Consider the following 17,258-nt stretch of genomic DNA (forward strand, 5'->3'; position numbering starts at 1 on the left):
TATGGGGGTAAATTGATTAACACATACAAAGCACTTAGAATGGGGGCTGGCACAATAAATCCCTACCTATTATTATTATGTTTCCTTCCCTTCCAACTCTCCTTTTAAGTTTTCACCTGAAAGCTACATTTCATACCAACTTTGCATGTCATTTTTTCTTTTTAATCAAAATTTTATTAATCTTCTTCAGAAAAGGACAGCTGGTTTCATGTTATTTTTTTTCTTCTTCAAAAAAACCACGAACTACTTTGGGGCTGCTTTTCATACGAAAAAACCGAGTCAATCACCTTCACATACTAACAATCTATTTACCTTTCAACATCATGGAGGATGACTTGCTCATATTTCCTGTAAGGGAAAAAAAAGTAGAATGTGATCCATTCAAGAAAATGATCCCTGTCACATTACAATTCAGTATTTTAAGGTTTTCAGGGGAAATTAAATATGAACGAAGTCAATGTTAATCCAAATATAGGACTCTAGAAAAAAGATATTAAAAAATAATTAAGGATAGGATATTCTTTTAGAAAAATTTCAAAAGCATAGTTAACAACTAGGTTATACCATAACTGTTTCCAAAATGTATCACCCCAGTGTAAAAAAAAAAAGCTGTGGCCATATAAAGGAAAAAGTAAACGATCAAGGACAAATCAATTTCGAGCTAGCTTTTTTTTATTTCTTTATTTTTTAAACAAAACACGCATTAACTGCGAGGACCTGGAATATTACCTGCAACTTTTCTATGGCTCGTTTTTATCTGCAAAATAAGATAGAAAAGGACAGCTGGTTTCATGTTATTTTTTTTCTTCTTCAAAAAACACGAACTACTTTGGGCTGCTTTTCATACGAAAAACCGAGTCAATCACCTTCACATACTAACAATCTATTTACCTTTCAACATCATGGAGGATGACTTGCTCATCATTTCCTGTAAGGGAAAGTAGATAGAGTAGAGTAGACATGTGATCATTCCAAGAAAATGATCCCTGTCCACATTACAATTCAGTATTTTAAGGTTTTCAGGGGAAATTAAATATGAACGAAGTCAATGTTAATACAAATTAGGACTTAGAAAAAAGATATTAAAAAATAATTAAGGATAGGATATTCTTTTAGAAAATTTCAAAAGCATAGTAACAACTAGGTATACCATAACTGTTTCCAAAATGTATCACCCAGTGTAAAAAAAAAAAGCTGTGGCCATAAAGGAAAAAGTAAACGATCAAGGACAAATCAATTCGAGCTAGCTTTTTTTTATTCTTTATTTTTTAAACAAAACACGCATTAACTGCGAGACCTGGAATATTACCTGCAACTTTTCTATGGCTCAGTTTTTATCTGCAAAATAGATGTAACAACTATACCTACCTTATAGTTTTACTGTAAGGATAGGAGCACATTTGTAAAAAGCATTCAGAATAGAGCCGAGCACTTGAAAGCCCCCAGTAAATGTTTACTACTATTCACATCCTCGTCATCTCTTATAGCATTAGAATTTGATGACTATATGATTCTAAATAATGGGAAAGTTTTTATTTACAATTTTTGTTTCTTGCATTTTTCTTTATCACATCAAGAAATCTAAAAATACATTCATGATTATGTGTAGTCCCACCTTCAAATAGTTTATACAGCCAAAAAGAATAACCTAACCATGAAAAGACAGAAAGTAAAAAACTTCCATTTTATGCTGAAAGCACAACCAAAAGTCATTTAAATAGAGTGTAAAATTAGCAGTGGCCCAGGTCATCTTAAATCCCTGGCTCTAAACTCTATTGTGGGTCCTTGTGAAGTAAATCAAACCCCATACTAATGCCATCTGGGGTAGCAGGCACAGGAGAGATGCTGGGGATGCGAGAAAAGAAAGATTCTTCCCAGGCCTTGAGAAACTCACGGTCCAACCACACAAATAATTAATAAGACAGGTTGTCTTTTTGTAGAGATATGCTTAAAATGGGGGACACATAAAGGAGTAATTGTTTCCTTCAGGAGCAAGGTGAAAGTACACAGCAGAAGGGAAGAGTGTTTTAATGGAAAAGGAGACATTTGAACAGAAACTCAAATTACTCAAAACTCTTAGGGACATTGGTGGGGGACTGGACAATTAATGACAACCCATGAGGAATATCATGAGCAAAGGACACACGTGCACCTAAAGCACCTAAACCACCTGATGGCAAATGGTTTCGTGGACTAGAGTACAAGATGCAGGGGGAGGGAGATGAGGCCAGAGAGTAGACTGGGGATCAAACTGTACCCTGTGGACACTATAGGGTCAAAAGATTCACATGGTTAAGCTTTGCTTTTAAACTCAGACAGAGACAACAGTATGGTGACTACCAGAGGGAAAGGGGAGCAGGGCGAGAGAGAAGGTAAAGGGGAGATAAATGGTGATGGAGGAGACATGACTTGGGGTGGTGACACACGATACAAAACACAGATGATGTGTCATAGAATTGTACCCCTGAAACCTCTGATTTTATTAACCAATGTCACCCTAATACATTTGATAAAAAGAAAAAAAAGCCCTTTATTTTAAAAAGAAAACATGCATAAGCAATGAATTAAAAGGAGGATTAGAGACTGGTAGCAGAAATGACAGGACACTGCAATAGTCCAGGTCAAAGACGAGGGTCTGAACCAGGGCAGCAGGTATAGGAAGAGAACAGAAAGTAAAGAGGGAATGAGAGGCTTTCAAGTCTAGTGACTAACAGAACGTGCACACGAAAGAAAGGCATGTTTGAGGATGACTTCAAGATTTCTATTAGGCTGAACCATGTGAAACTGTCATTTCTGTAAGTTGAAAATACTTCAGTGTCAGCAGATTCTTAAAGTTAACCCTAACAATGTAAGTAATTGGGTAAATAGGGATTATAACTGAGAAAGGGAATCCAGGGAATAAGAGGAAATATTTGCACAGGGGAGGAGAGCTAATCATCTTGGTTTTAGATCTGTAGCATTTAAATTGCTTCTGGAACACACAGGGAGATACCCAGTGGGGAAATCTGCAGTGCAGAAGAGCGGTCAGGACTAGAAGCTGGCTGGTCGGAAAGGAGTGTGTGTGGTTAGCTGATGGTAGCCATCACGAAGAGGCTGGCCTGAGCACAAGCCCTCCAGTTACACCCTAACACAATGTTTTTCAAAGAGGAGCCATCCATGCGTCACAAGATTGATTTGAGCCACAACCTTTTAAAATCCTAAAAAATGAAATAGGACAAAACAAACAAACAAAAAAATCAGAGTGTACCACACATAGTAATGTTAAGTACTGTTTCAAATATGTATGTGTCTGTGTAGCAGATTACAATGTAAAAAATGTTCTACCAAAAAAAGAGAAAAAAGAATGAGCGTCAACGAATGAAAGGGAGGGCAGGGCAGAAGAGGGGGAGGGGGGGAGGGAAGGAAGGAAGGAAAGAAAGAAGAGGGGAGGGGGAGGAGAGAAGGGGAGGGGAGGAAGGAAAGAGGGAGGGAGAGGGGGCAGGGAGCAAGGGAAAAGGAGGAAGGTAAATTGGGATGGATGGATTACTCTAATACATGTGTCTAAATTGCTGAAATGCAGAAAAGGCAAGCTATGGAAAACCAGGAATTCTATAGAATAATGAAATAAAGAAAAATAAGGAGTTATTTTAGCACCTCTTTATGTAAAATACTAGCCACAGTGAATTTCCCCATGCGGAAATCTCCCTTCTCACCTCCAGAGAATACTTTGGTATTCCCACTGTTGAAAGCCAGGCAAAAAATGTTGGAATGATGCTCTCCTTTCAGCTGTATGGGCTTGACTCTGGAGTGGATAGCTTGTTCCATGTGCCATAGCAGAACCCGGCGATCATCTCCTCCTTAAGAGGGGAGTAAGAATCTAGGGTTAAAACAGCTCATATTTCAAGGGTGACTCTTGGTTTTGCTAGCTTTGAATCCCACCTTTTCCAAAATTGCATCTCCCCAGCTCCATGAGATTCTGATGGGGCACATAAACCCAGGGCTCAACCCCCTTAACCGTCGGTAAATACACGGCCCCTAAGCCACTCATTTTTCCCTAGGAATTAAATCTCGAACAGACAATGCAGAGAAGGAAAGGAATAAGCACTGATATTGAAATCATCAAAGCCACCCTGTTCCTGACTTTCCAGAGACCTAGTTGTTTAAATATTTCTTCACTTACTACCTAAAATCCTTCCATTAAGGACTTTTTGGGGAGGAGGGGGTTATTTACCAGTACCTGAATTGGTTTCTAGTGCTTTCAACAAAAGAACTTAAATCTTTGTAGCATACTAGTTTTCAAAGCACTCTCCTTGATGTGATCTCATTGACTGTGGGACACCATACAAATGACAAACAAGGAATGGCCTGTCTGTTACAGTAGCAGAATCTAGACAGAATCTAGGTCTCATGAACTTCAGTCAAACTCCTTCCTCTACATAACTCTCAAAAAATCTGAATTAAATGAGCTATATTACACTGTGTGAGTCAGCTCCTATGGAATAAGAATATTTATATTCTATGTATTATGTATTCTTTATATTTGAAGACACATTAAAAATATATGGAAGGATGCAACACACTGTTGACAGTAGTTACTACTTCCAGGGAAGAAGATTAAAAGAGAGGTAGAGGACAGAGTCTAGAGTTTTTACTTTTACTTTTTTTATTGGCATTGCTTCACTTTAACAAGCTTATATTATATTCCTAATAAAAATTAAAAAAAAAAAATCGATGTGTGGTTGTCTCTCGTGCGCCCACACTGGGGTCCTGGCCCACAACCTAGGCATGTACCCTGACCAGGAATCCATCTGGAGAACCTTTGGTTCCCAGGCCGGCACTCATTCCACCAAGTCATGCCAACCAGGGCATATTCCTAATAAAATTTTAAGTTACAACAGGAGCAAACACAGGCAGCAAACCACAGCAAACTGTACCTCTGCCTCCCCCACTCCACTCAATACAACAGACACAAATCGCAGCACATCCATACCATGTAGAGACATACCACAGAGCCATTAGACCTGCAGAGCCTTAAGAACTTGGACACTTGTCCAAAGCTCTTTGTTAAGGGGGAAAATAGGTGTAAAATAGTATGCATACCAACATCCACTCATTAAAACAAATTTTTAAGAAGCCTCACGATGGCAGGAAGCTTGTCTATTTTGTTCACTGCAAAGTCCCCAGCACCTAAATAACTGCCCCTGAAAGTAGATATTGAATGAATATACTTAAACTTGCATACCAGTGCTTTTTTAAGAAAGATTTTATTTATTTTGAGAGAGAGGGAAAGAAAGGGAGAAAAACATCTATCGGTTGCCTCTTGCACACCCAAACTGGGTACCTGGCCCGCAATCCAAGCATGTGCCCTGATGGGGAATCGAATCAGCAACCTCTTGGTTCACAGACCAGAACTCAGTCTACTGAGCCACACCAGCCAGGCCATATCTGTGCTTTTATTTGCATATCTAGATGGCTATAAAAGAAATTTTTTATAATGGATACCACATGTAGGCTAGGGTTTTGAAGAGTTTTAAAGATGTGTAAAATATATGTAACATAAAACTTACCATTTAAACCATTTTAAAAAGATTTTATTTACTTTAGAGAGAGGAGAAGGGAGGGAGAAAGAGAGGAAGAGAAATATCAGTGTGCGAGAGATACATGATCAGCTGCCTCTGGCACACCCCCAACTGGGGACCTGGCCCACAACCCAGGCATGTGCCCTGACCGGGAATGGAACCGGCAACCTTGCAGTTCGCAGGTGGAGTGCAATCCACTGAGCCACACCAGCCAGGGCCCATTTTAACTGTTTTTAAGTGTACAATTCAGTAGCATTATGTACATTTGCATTGTTGTGCAACCATCACCACTATCCATCGCCAGAACTTTTATATCATCCTAAACTGAAACTCCGTACCAATAAACAGTAACTTCCACTTGCCTCCAATTACCACCATTTCACTTGAGGCCTCGATGAATTTGACTACTTCAGGTGTCTCATATAAGTGGAATCATACATTTATCCTTTTGTGTCAGGCTATTCACTTAGCATGTTTTCAAGGATCATCCATATTGTAACATGTATCAGAATTTCATTCCTTCTTAAGGCTGAATAATATTCCATTATATATAAACACACACACACACACAAACACACACACCACATTTTGTTTAACTATTCATTCATCAATGGACATTTTGGCTATTGTGAATAATGTTGCTAAGAACGTGGATGGACAAATATCTGTTCAAGTTCCTACTTTCAATTCTTTGGGTATATACTGTTGGGAAACTTATGTTTTCATTTATAACTTCCTGTACTACTTGACTTTTTGCCATAAACATATTTCCTTTAACAATTTAAAAAACACTAGAAGATACAGTGATCAAATCATACTCATTCTTCTCCCTCTAGAAAAAAGTTGCCTTTGCTCCTTGAGTTCCTTTGTTTCTTGAATTCTTTCTTCCTTCCATTGTTGGTCAACATCAAGTTCTGACTCCTTCTTGAAATTATTTTGTTGTCTACCAGACACTCCCTTAAGTGTGGTTCACAGTGTTCTGTGTTTAGGATTTGTCTATTTCAACTATGAGTTTTCTGGCCTAGGGTAGTGTTATCTAAATGTTATATTATTTACAAGTTAAGGTCATGAAAATAAAGCTTTTGGTTTTTGTTGTTTTATTTTATTATTATTTTTTTAAGCCTGACCCAAGAGTATGTTCATTGAGAAATATTTCTTTGCGCTCAAGTCTCTGTAAAAAGTGGAAAATTAAAAGGTAAGAGGCCCACATATTCCTTCTACTTACTCATGTTTCTAATCTAATCTCCCTGAGCCTGAGTTTTATCAAATATAAAATGAGGATCATAATAGCTCTACTATCATGGGTTTTATAGATTATCAAGCCAAGTACCAGAGAGGACAAGCCAGTACTCACTTCCAGGCAGTTACTGGCATAGGGCAGCGATTTTCAACCTTTTTCATCTCATGGCACTCATAAACTAATTACTAAAATTCTGTGGCACATCAAAAAATATTTTTTGCTAATCTGACCAAAAAAAAAGTATAATTTTTATTCATTCACACCAGATGGCTGTTGTTGCGTTGGCTGTTGTCATTTTTTAATCAGACAATTCAAGAGGGAAAAGGTCAGTGCCCCTGACTATTTAGTCAGGTATTACATGTTTTAAAAATTCTTGTAGCACACCACTTGAAAATTTCTGCTTTAGGGGAATGCAGGCTTCATGTTGCCAGGTCTTCCCATTTTTCAAGAGAAGATAGCAACCTGATTTTACAGGCTGAATGGAGTCCTCAGTAAAGGCTGTATCTGGCCCTGGGGTAAATTCAGGTTGGGTGATTTGCCCAAGGTCACAAAGCTGCAGGCCCTGTGGCACTCCCTAAGTCAGGGAAGTGCGCCTGCAAGTACGAAGAGATAAGGCAGGAGTGTCCAACCTTGTGGCGTCTCTGGGCCACACGTTCAATACACAAACACACAAAAACTGATGAGCCAAAGAAAGGTTTTAAGTAAATTTATGATTTTGTGCTGGGCCGCATGCAGCCCATGGGTTGGACACCCCTGAAAGGGGAAGGCAGCATCATATGGATTTCCCTTTTACTGCAGAAGCAGCCAAAGGAGGGATAACATCTACAGATATTAACTTCTGCTGATACCTTGTCCTTACTTAGTATTCTTGTTCTAAAAGCTGAGTCTACTTATATAGCTATTATCTGATTTTTCCACATCTCCAGTTAGGTAAGTAGGGTAGAAACATTATCACTATTTTAAAGTTGTGAAAAGTGAGCCCTGGCTGGTGTGGGTCAGTGGATTGAGTGCCAGCCTGCAAACCAAAGGGTCGCTGGTTCAATTCCCAGTCAGGGAACATGCCTCGGTTGTGGGCCAGGTCCCCAGCTGGGGGCATGCGACAGAGAGGCAGCCCCACACTAATGTTTCTCTCCCTCTCTCCTTCCTTTCCCCTCACTCTAAAAATAAAGATGTGAAAAGTGAGGCACTGGCTTGCTTCAATGATGGAAGCCTTGACTCCTATTTGACTCCTAGCCTTAAGAACTTTACATTAAATGGGAAGCAGGAATTAAAGTAGCAACAGCACCCTAACTAACCAGCTGGGACCCCATGAAATAAAATGGCTTCTCTAAAATCAGGTGACAAGTAGCAGTGGGACTGAGCAGAGGTAGGGTTTTAAAATCCTACTCCAGCACACCAATCCCAAGATAATGTCTCTAATTCCTGAGAGTAGAAAAAGAAATCCAAAGTTAACACCAGGATCACAGTAGAGCTGGAAGACACCCAAGAGATCATCCTGAACATCCCCATTTTGCCAGTGAAAAAACTAAGGCAGAACAAGGTAAATTCACTGATCCAAGAGCATACCACCAGTTAGAAGTATTGCAGATGGAGACGGGGCCCAGGCTCTTGGTGGTTGTGAACAAAGAATTGAATGGACCACATAAAAATAAGCAAAGCAAGTGAGAGAAAGTTTCTGGCATCATAACTGATGAATCCTCTGAGAACCAGGTGAAAGCCTAAAATCAGGAGCACCCACCAGACCCAATACTGACCAGCAAAATATCCAGGGAAATGAGGGGAAAACATGACAATCAGGACCCACTTAAATAGAGAAAGATCAAATCCTGAAATGGCCCCATGCCTTCCTGTAACTGAAGTGGTTAGACAAAAACACAGCAAAAACCCAATCCAGTTAAAGAGGAATGCCATGATCTGTTGTATTTACAGTTTTAACATAGCAAACCAAGGTGAACAGCCACTTGGCAGAAAGCACATGGTTACAGTATGTTGGAAATCATCTCAAAAGTTCCAAGTTAATTCTTTCTTTGCTCCTAGTAGCTAATCCCTTCCCTCCTCCCAGTCCTTGACCTAATCATGAGACCAGAGAAAAAGAAAAAGAGGGATAGGGACTCTAATCACACAGAAAGTGCCAGGAATTGCATTTTACTCATTACGAATTACATGCAGAAATTCAGTCGTAACAAAGGTTACACTAAAATATTTAATTCCAAAGCAAGCACATACCTTACAAATTCCAAAGTCAAAATCATCCCAACTCACAAAATCCTCATTTCTTCCACAAACCAAAGGGATAGTAGCTTTAGCCTTGGTTCTCTTGGCTTCATCATCCCAAAATATGGAAGCAGGCCATCCCTGGCCAGAGAATGGCTCTCTTCTATTGAACGGTTACAGGTTTTATAGGGTGTTTACTTAAGCATATACACATGTAATTTCCCACAACTTGGGGAGGAAACCACAATGCTAATTACTATCAGGATGCTGACTGATGACAGCTGTGGTATCTCAGGATTTCCTATTCTACCTCCTGCCTCAGAAGCAGAGTGGGATTCAGATCCACGATGTCTGATTCTAAAGCCCCTGCAGAGGCCACTGGATGATTTCAGACAGCAGAGCAACAATTTTAACAGTTACGTATTTTAATGTGTGTTGGCAAAAAACAAACAAAACATTGGTATATAAAGCCCATGATATGGGAGGGAAGCTAAGGGAAGGGTAAAAATGGTGAAGGGGAATAAGAGGTACAAATTTCCAGGTATGAAATAAATAAGCCATGGAGATGTACACTTCAGGGAATTAGTCAATAATAGTTTGATAATTCTGCATGCTGACAGATGGTTACTAGGCTTAGGGTGGTTATCACATAAGGTATATAAATGTCAAACCACTATGTTATTCACCTGAAACTAATATATTATGTGCCAATTATCCTTTAATTAAAAACTTTAAACCATAATTTCATAGATATTGCATAATATAGTTTCCTTTCAAGCATTGTTTTAAGATACGTCAACTAAAACAATGTTTAAGTAATACCACAAGCGATACCTCTTAAATATGACAAAAGTAAAAAAAAAAGTGTAGGGCTCAAACTTCTGAAATTTAGAATAGTGTACCAGGCACCTTTATTACCTATCTCTTTAAGCTAGGGCCTCTATATATCTAAAGCTGGGATTTGCCACACATCCAAATGCAATGGTAACTAGGGATCAATCTCAAGAGGTATTAGGAGAATGTTGTAACAAAGGTGCAACCTAATCAGTTTGATGTAACCAGCCTAAAGAAAGACTACGAAAATGGGACTTCGAGCCAAGATGGAGGCGTAGGTAGTCACACTGTGTCTCCTTGCACAACCAAAAGGACAATTTAAAAACAAAAACAACCAGAACTGAAAATCGAACTGTGTGGAAGTCTGACAACCAAGGAGTTAAAGAAGAAACATTCGTCCAGACCAGCAGGAGGGGAGGAGACAGGCAGCCGGGCGGGGAAGATTCACGGCAAGTCGGGGGTTGGTGGACTCAGTGAGGTGGCGGATTGTGGAGTGGGTGGTACCTCATTCGAATGCGGATAAACCAGCAGGAGCAACTGAGGAGCGAGACAGACCGCACAACCCAGAGCTCCAGCGCGAGGGGGGCGGGGGGGGGGAAGCCTCAAACCTCTGATTGAAAACCCCTTGGGGGTTGAGGCGGCAGCAGGAGAAACTCTCAGCCTCACAGGAGAGTTCGTTGGAGAGACCCACAGGGGCCTAGAACGTACACAAACCCACCCACTCGGGAATCAGCACCAGAAGGGCCCACTTTGCTTGTGGGTAGTGGGGGAAGTGACTGAAAACTGGCAGAGCCGAGGAAGCGCCAGTGTTCCCTCTCCGACCCCTCCCCCACATACAGCGTCACAGCACAGCCAGGAGAGTCACCCCGCCCTGCTGAACACCTAAGGCTCCGCCCCTTTACGTAACAGGCGCACCAAGACAAAAAAAATAGCCCCAATGAGAAAACAAATCAAAGCTCCAGAAAAAATACAACTAAGCAACAAAGAGATAGACAACCTATCAGATGCACAGTTCAAAACACTGGTAATTGGGATGCTCACAGAATTGGTTGAAGTTGGTCACAAATTAGATGAAAAAATGAAGGCTATGCTAAGAGAAACAAAGGAAAATGTACAGGGAACCAATAGTGATGCGAAGGAAACTGGAACTCAAATCAATGATGTGGACCAGAAGAAGAAACATCCAACCAGAAAAGAAGCAAGCAACAAGAATTTGGAAAAATGAGGAGAGGCTTAGGAACCTCCAGGATATCTTTAAACGTTCCAACATCTGAATTATAGGGGTGCCCGAAGGAGAAGAGGAAGAACAAAAAATTGAAAACTCATTTGAACAAATAATGAAGGAGAATTTCCCTAATCTGGCAAAGGAAATAGACTTCCAGGAATTCCAGGAAGCACACACCCAGGCACATCATAATTACATTACCTAAGATGAAACAGAAGGAGAGAATCTTAGAAGCAGCAAGAGAAAAGGACACAGTTACCTACAAAGGAGTTCCCATAAAACTGTCAGCTGATTTCTCAAAAGAGACCTTACAGGCAAGAAAGGGCTGGAAAGAAGTATTCCAAGTCAGGAAAGGCAAGGACCTACATCCAAGATTACTGTATCCAGCAAAGCTATCATTTAGAATGAAAGGGCAGATAAAGTGCTTCCCAGATAAGATCAAGTTAAAGGAGTTCATCATCACCAAGCCCTTATTATATGAAATGTTAAAGGGATTTATCTAAGAAAAAGAAGATAAAAAATATGAACAGTAAAATGACAGCAAACTCAGTTATTAACAACCACACCTAAAACAAAAACAAAAGCAAACTAAGCCAACAACTAGAAAAGAAGAGAACCACAGAAATGGAGATCACATGGAGGGGTATCCACAGGGGAGGGGGAGAGGGGGGGAAAAGGTACAGGGAATAAGTAGCATAAATGGTAGGTATAAAATAGACAGGGGGAGGGTAAGAATAGTATAGGAAATGTAGTAGCCAAAGAACTTATATGTATGGCCCATGGGCATGAGCTAAAGGGGGGGAATGCAGGGGGGAGGGGTGTGCAGGGGGGAGTGGAGTGAAGGGGGGGAAATGGGACAACTGTAATAGCATAATCAATAAAGTATATTTAAAAATAAAAAAAAGAAAGACTGAAAATGGCCAAAAATAAGATAAAAAAATTCAGACTCACTAATAATCAAGGCCAGTTATATGAGAACTGAAGCAATATAAATTTTTTAAATGACACCATTTTTCACATACTAAGTGAACTGACAAAGATCAAACAATACTCAGCAATAGCCATAATGCAGTCTCAATGAACTGGTACAAATATAAATTAGTTAGTTCAACCATCTTTAAGGGCAAATATATATCAAATATATTTTATAAATATAAGAAAATCATATACTTTGACCCAGAATCCCATTTCTAAGATTTTATCCTAAAGGAAAACCCTGGTTGGTGTGGCTCCGTGGATTGAGCATCAGCCTATGAACCAAAAGGTTGGGGTTTGATTCCTGGTCAGAGCACATGCCTGGGTTGCAGGCCAGCAACCAGTCAATGTTTCTCTCCCTTTCTTTCTCTCTCCTGCCCCTCTCTCTAAAAATAAATAAAACCTTTTTTTTTTAAAAAAAGGAAAAAGCACCCCCCAAATTCTCATGAAGGTTTAGCTACAAGAATTGTGATGAAAGCCAACCCCCCCCCCCACATGTGAGGGAAGTGGTTAAATTCTGATATAGGCCCCGGACAGGATACCATGCTGTCCTAATATCATGCTTTAGAACAGTTGTTCTCAAACAGTGTTCCATGAACCCCAGGAGAGCTGCAAAGTTGAAACTATTTTCATAATAACACTAAAATGTTATTTGCCTTTTTCACTGTGTTGACATTGCATTGATGGCGCAAAAGCAATGGTGGTTTGCAGAACTACTGGTGTCTTAGGGCTAATGAAGGCAGTCAGCAGACTGTACTAGTCATTAGTGTATCCTTAACTGCCGCATGCCGGCAGTAAGAAACAGATGTCAGTTTCATGCAGGAATGTCCTTGATGAAGCAGTAAAAATAATCTCATCACATTTCAACCAGAGTATACATCTTAATATTCTGTATGATGAAATGGGAAGTAAACATGAAGCATTTCCACTGAACAGCGAAGGACAGCGGTGACTTTGTGGAACGCATGTGTGTGATAGTTTATATTGTGAGCTAAACTGGCTGTTTTTTTCATGAACACCATTTTTACTTGAAAAAACTGACAAACTACGGCTATTGAGACTTGAGACTTGGCAGACATTTTCTCAAAATAAACAAGATGAACCTGTCATGTCAAGGAAAACAACTGGTATATTTGTAGCCAATGATAAAATTCAGAAAACACCTATATTCACAACAGCTCAAGCAATCATCTCCCAATACTTAAAAACTTTCCTGATGAGATTGGTGGTGATATTAACAAGTAAGATTTCATAAAATATATAATGAAACATGTCAAGATCTGGAAAATCTGCCTAACCCAGCGAATCAGTATCTTTTAAATGATCAATGGCTCATGGTTATAGAACAATGCATAGGGCTCTTCTGATCCCTTTAACAAGCCTAGGAAGCAGGTATTGTTATCCTTATTGATATCCTTATTGTCCAGATGAAACTACAGATAAGCTAAACAACCACAAGGTACAAAGCAACCAAGAGTGTGAGCTGGGATCTGAATCCAGGTAATCTGGCTCCAGCAATTGCTCCTTACCACAATACAACACTGCCTCTCAAATACAACAGGGACCATGTAGCAAAACTGCCAAATTAAATTGCATACTGGAGAATACTCAACCCATTTTAAAGGACAAGCCACTACTCAGCTCCAGCCAGTTACTGCCATAGAGGAATGCAGGCTCCAAGTGGCCCGATGTTCCAATTTTCCAAGAGAAACCAGCAACCTGAGAGGAAGACTTTAAAGGCAGAGTAAAAGATTTTAATGTAACAGACTATGAAAAGTTCTCTGATATGGCTTCATATTGTATATTGCAACTAATCTTTAAAAAACTTCCACTTGTTGCCCTGGCTGGTGTGGCTCAGTGAATTGAGTGCCAGCCTGCAAACCAAAAAGTTGCTGGTTCGATTCCCAGTCAGAGCACATGCCTGGGGTTTCAGGCCATGTCCCCAGTTGGGGGCATGCAAGAGGCAAACAATGGATGCATCTCTCGCACATCAATGTTTCTTCCCTTCTAAGTAAATAAATCTTTCAAAAAAAAAAAAAAAGAAATTTCCACTTGTTGAGTTTTGGTAGAGTAACAAAGTAGAATATACAGTTATTTCATAAGGCATCAAAATACTCTTCCTCTTTTTCTAATTACATATCTGTAAGGCTGAATTTTCTTTATATACATCAGCTAAACCACTATTTCACAACAGAGTAAATGTAAATATCTCCATAATGTCTATTATGACATTAAAGAGATTTGGAAAAATGTTCATAGTGTTACTCTTCTCACTATTGTTTATTTTAGAAGTTATTTATTTTTAGTTAAAACATTACTGTTAATGTAAAGTTTATTACTGTACTCTTAAATAAATTTTAAATTTTCTCAGCTTTAAACTCTAATACAATAAAAATCAGTAAGGTGCTCTCACCTTCCTGGGAACATTCCCATGCTTTTCCCTTCCTCCTCTCCCCCCCACCCCGCCCCCAACCAAGGCACACATCTCCTAAACTCTAAGGCAGCGGTCCCCAACCTTTTTGGCATCAGGGACCAGTTTCATGGAAGACAATTTTTCCATGGACCGGGGATGGGGGGGATTGTTTCAGGATGAGTCAAACTCACCTCCTGCTGTGTGGCCTGGTTCCTAACAGGCCTGGACCAGTACCCCAGGGGTTGGGGACCCCTGCTCTAAGAGACCCTAGGAGATTTGCAACCAGAGGAGCCTAGAGCAGCGACAGCTCATCCTCAGCTCCTCCCAGGCTAGTAACCCTCTGAACCTGTCCCCAAGACCCCCTTTCCTGACTCTCCAGAGGGCTGACAGCAGCCCCGCCCGGGCTCACTTCTTTTCTGTAGCATTTCTAGAGCCCAAGTGGCCCTGTCAAGTCTCTCTCCTGTTGCTCTTTCTGTTCTAGGCCCTTGCTTGTTTCACTGTCCCCAGGTTTAATAAACATACTCTCAAAATCACCTGGAAGAAAATCACCCAGAGTGATTTTTGTCCCCCAGGAGAATTTGCCAATGTCCAATTTCTGGTTGTCACAACTGAGGAGATGCTACTGGCATATACTGGTTACAAGCCAGGGATAGTGTTAAACATCCTACAATGTACAGGACAGCCCCTGTGACAAAGGGTTATCCAGTCTAAAATGTAAATACTGTTGAGGTTGAAAAGCCCTGCTTTTCAAGAATACGCAATGACCTATGAAAATGTTAATATTATGTAAGAGAAAAGTTACAAAACAGCAGAGAATTTCATTTTTAAAATACGTACATATGCATATAAAAAATGCTTAAATATGTCCCATGTATCAAAAATGGCCATCCTGAGTAGGTGGAATACTTCTTTCTTTAAATATCTTTTTTCCCAAATTTCCTATAATTAATACACGATATTTTTAAAACTTATAAATAAGTGGGAAGCCTGTCTTATAAGTGCCAAATTCTAATGACTTGTATGATTCAACAGGAAATTCTCAACAGTAAAGTACGGAATTAGTGAAATGTCAAAGAACAAAAGCTTCTTAAATAAGGCTAGAAGAGTATCAACCCCCCCCCCCCCCCGCCAAAAAAAAAACCCAGATTCTTAGGGCCTCGACAATAGAAGGATCTTCAGAGAGGAAATTAAGGTGCTGGTACTCCTAGACACAGACTGTCTCTATGTCCAGGCCCTTTTCTTTTGCCGCAGACAACTAACCTGGACAATATGCTCCTCCTGGTTGTACCACGCTTGCTCTTCATTCATTCTGAGCACGTTACCATTTTTTAGGTTTTTTTCAGTAAGAACACTGCCTGTCTGACTTTTGCAAAATTCCTTGCATAAAGAACATTAACACAATAAAGGCTTCTTTTTGCTTCTTGGTCAATCCTAAAAAGATTGGACCAAGGCAGGTCCCAATGCTTTTTTAGGCCTTCCAGGAAGGCACACAATACCCACCCTCAAGCAGGTATAAACAGAGCTGTCAAGCCTCAAATGAAATCAAGGCTGCTTGAAGCTGGTTGCCAAACATGGAAACTTCAGTTTTTTCTTGCTCATATGTTTAAGGCAAAACACACGCCTCAGACATCTATGGCAGAAAATGCTCTCTGCACTAGGCCATCAAACATCATTACAGCATCTATAAAAAAAGAAACATTACAATCTCAGAGGCCCCACTTACTCACTTGGCCTTACGGACTAACACAAGGAGATACAACTGGAGCACTGGCCGGGTGGCTCAGTTCATTGGAATGTCATCCTATACACCAAAAGGTTGTGGGTTTGAACCCCAGTTAGGGCACACACCTAGGTTTCGGGTTCAATCCTAGGTTGGGGTGGGTCCAGGTACAGGAGGCAACCAATCCTTGTTTCTCTCTTACATTGATGTTTCTCTTTCCTTCTCCTCCCTTCCCTCCTACCCCAGTTTCCTCTCTCTCTAAAATCAACAATAAAACATATCTGTGAGGATTTTTAAAAAAAGATACAACTGGAATTTAAATACAAGACTTGAATGGAAATTCAGAATGAGGGAAGTTGTATAACAAGATCTGACAGGCATCTGGATTTGCAAAACATTCCTCCCCCTGAGTAATATTCTTGGAAGGAAACATACTTTCCAAAGCGAGGAAGTACAGGCAGGCTAAGAATTAAAACTGGAGACCTGGCCAGAATGACAGTGCTGCCTCTACCCTGGAAAATTTCTACTTACTCATCTGCAAAATAATGGGACACCACCAACTTACCCAAAGCAACCATCTTTGCCCTGGCTGGGCTACTCAGGTGGTTAGAACAGAGTCGTTCTGATCTGCCAAGGTTGCAGGTTCAATCTCCAGTCAGGGCACATACAAGAAGCAACCAATGAATGCATAAATAAGTGCAACAACAAATCGTGTTTCTCTCTCTATATATAATGAATAAATAAATTTTTAAAAAAAATCCAAAAAACTATGTTCAAGGACAACAAAACCTCCTATCAAATGTACTGGCAGAGTAAGCCACCGCAAGTCCCTTACAAATGCAGAACCTCTTAACTTTCCCTCCTGAGGGACCAGGTCAGGAGACCCACAATTTAACCCTGATGGTACTAGTTAACTAGCAGTGAGCTACTGGGCAAATCACTTTACTCTTTGCTCCTTTTTCATCATTAGTCCTTTCTAGCAACAAAATTCTATGATTCTACAGAGAAACAACATCAGTAGTATAAGATCACAAGTGAGAATGGTGAAATCAGGACTAACCTAGATTTCTTAAACTTCT

At 40.1% G+C, this 17,258-nt stretch overlaps 1 protein-coding gene across 1 annotated transcript in view; it reads right to left on the bottom strand.

Moving 5' to 3' along the window:
* DCAF5 (DDB1 and CUL4 associated factor 5) overlaps window positions 1-17,258 on the bottom strand; it is a 114,107-nt gene that overhangs the window by 85,243 nt on the left and 11,606 nt on the right. Inside the window, exons 2-3 of the mRNA XM_053927596.2 lie at window positions 3,693-3,836; window positions 892-928 (exon numbers count right to left, since the gene is read on the bottom strand). Of these exons, the coding sequence (XP_053783571.1) occupies window positions 892-928; window positions 3,693-3,836 (181 nt within the window). The remainder of the gene's footprint in view (window positions 1-891; window positions 929-3,692; window positions 3,837-17,258) is intronic.

Source organism: Desmodus rotundus, chromosome 7 (genome assembly GCF_022682495.2).
Source record: "Desmodus rotundus isolate HL8 chromosome 7, HLdesRot8A.1, whole genome shotgun sequence".
In the NCBI taxonomy this organism is placed as follows: Eukaryota; Metazoa; Chordata; class Mammalia; order Chiroptera; family Phyllostomidae; genus Desmodus; species Desmodus rotundus.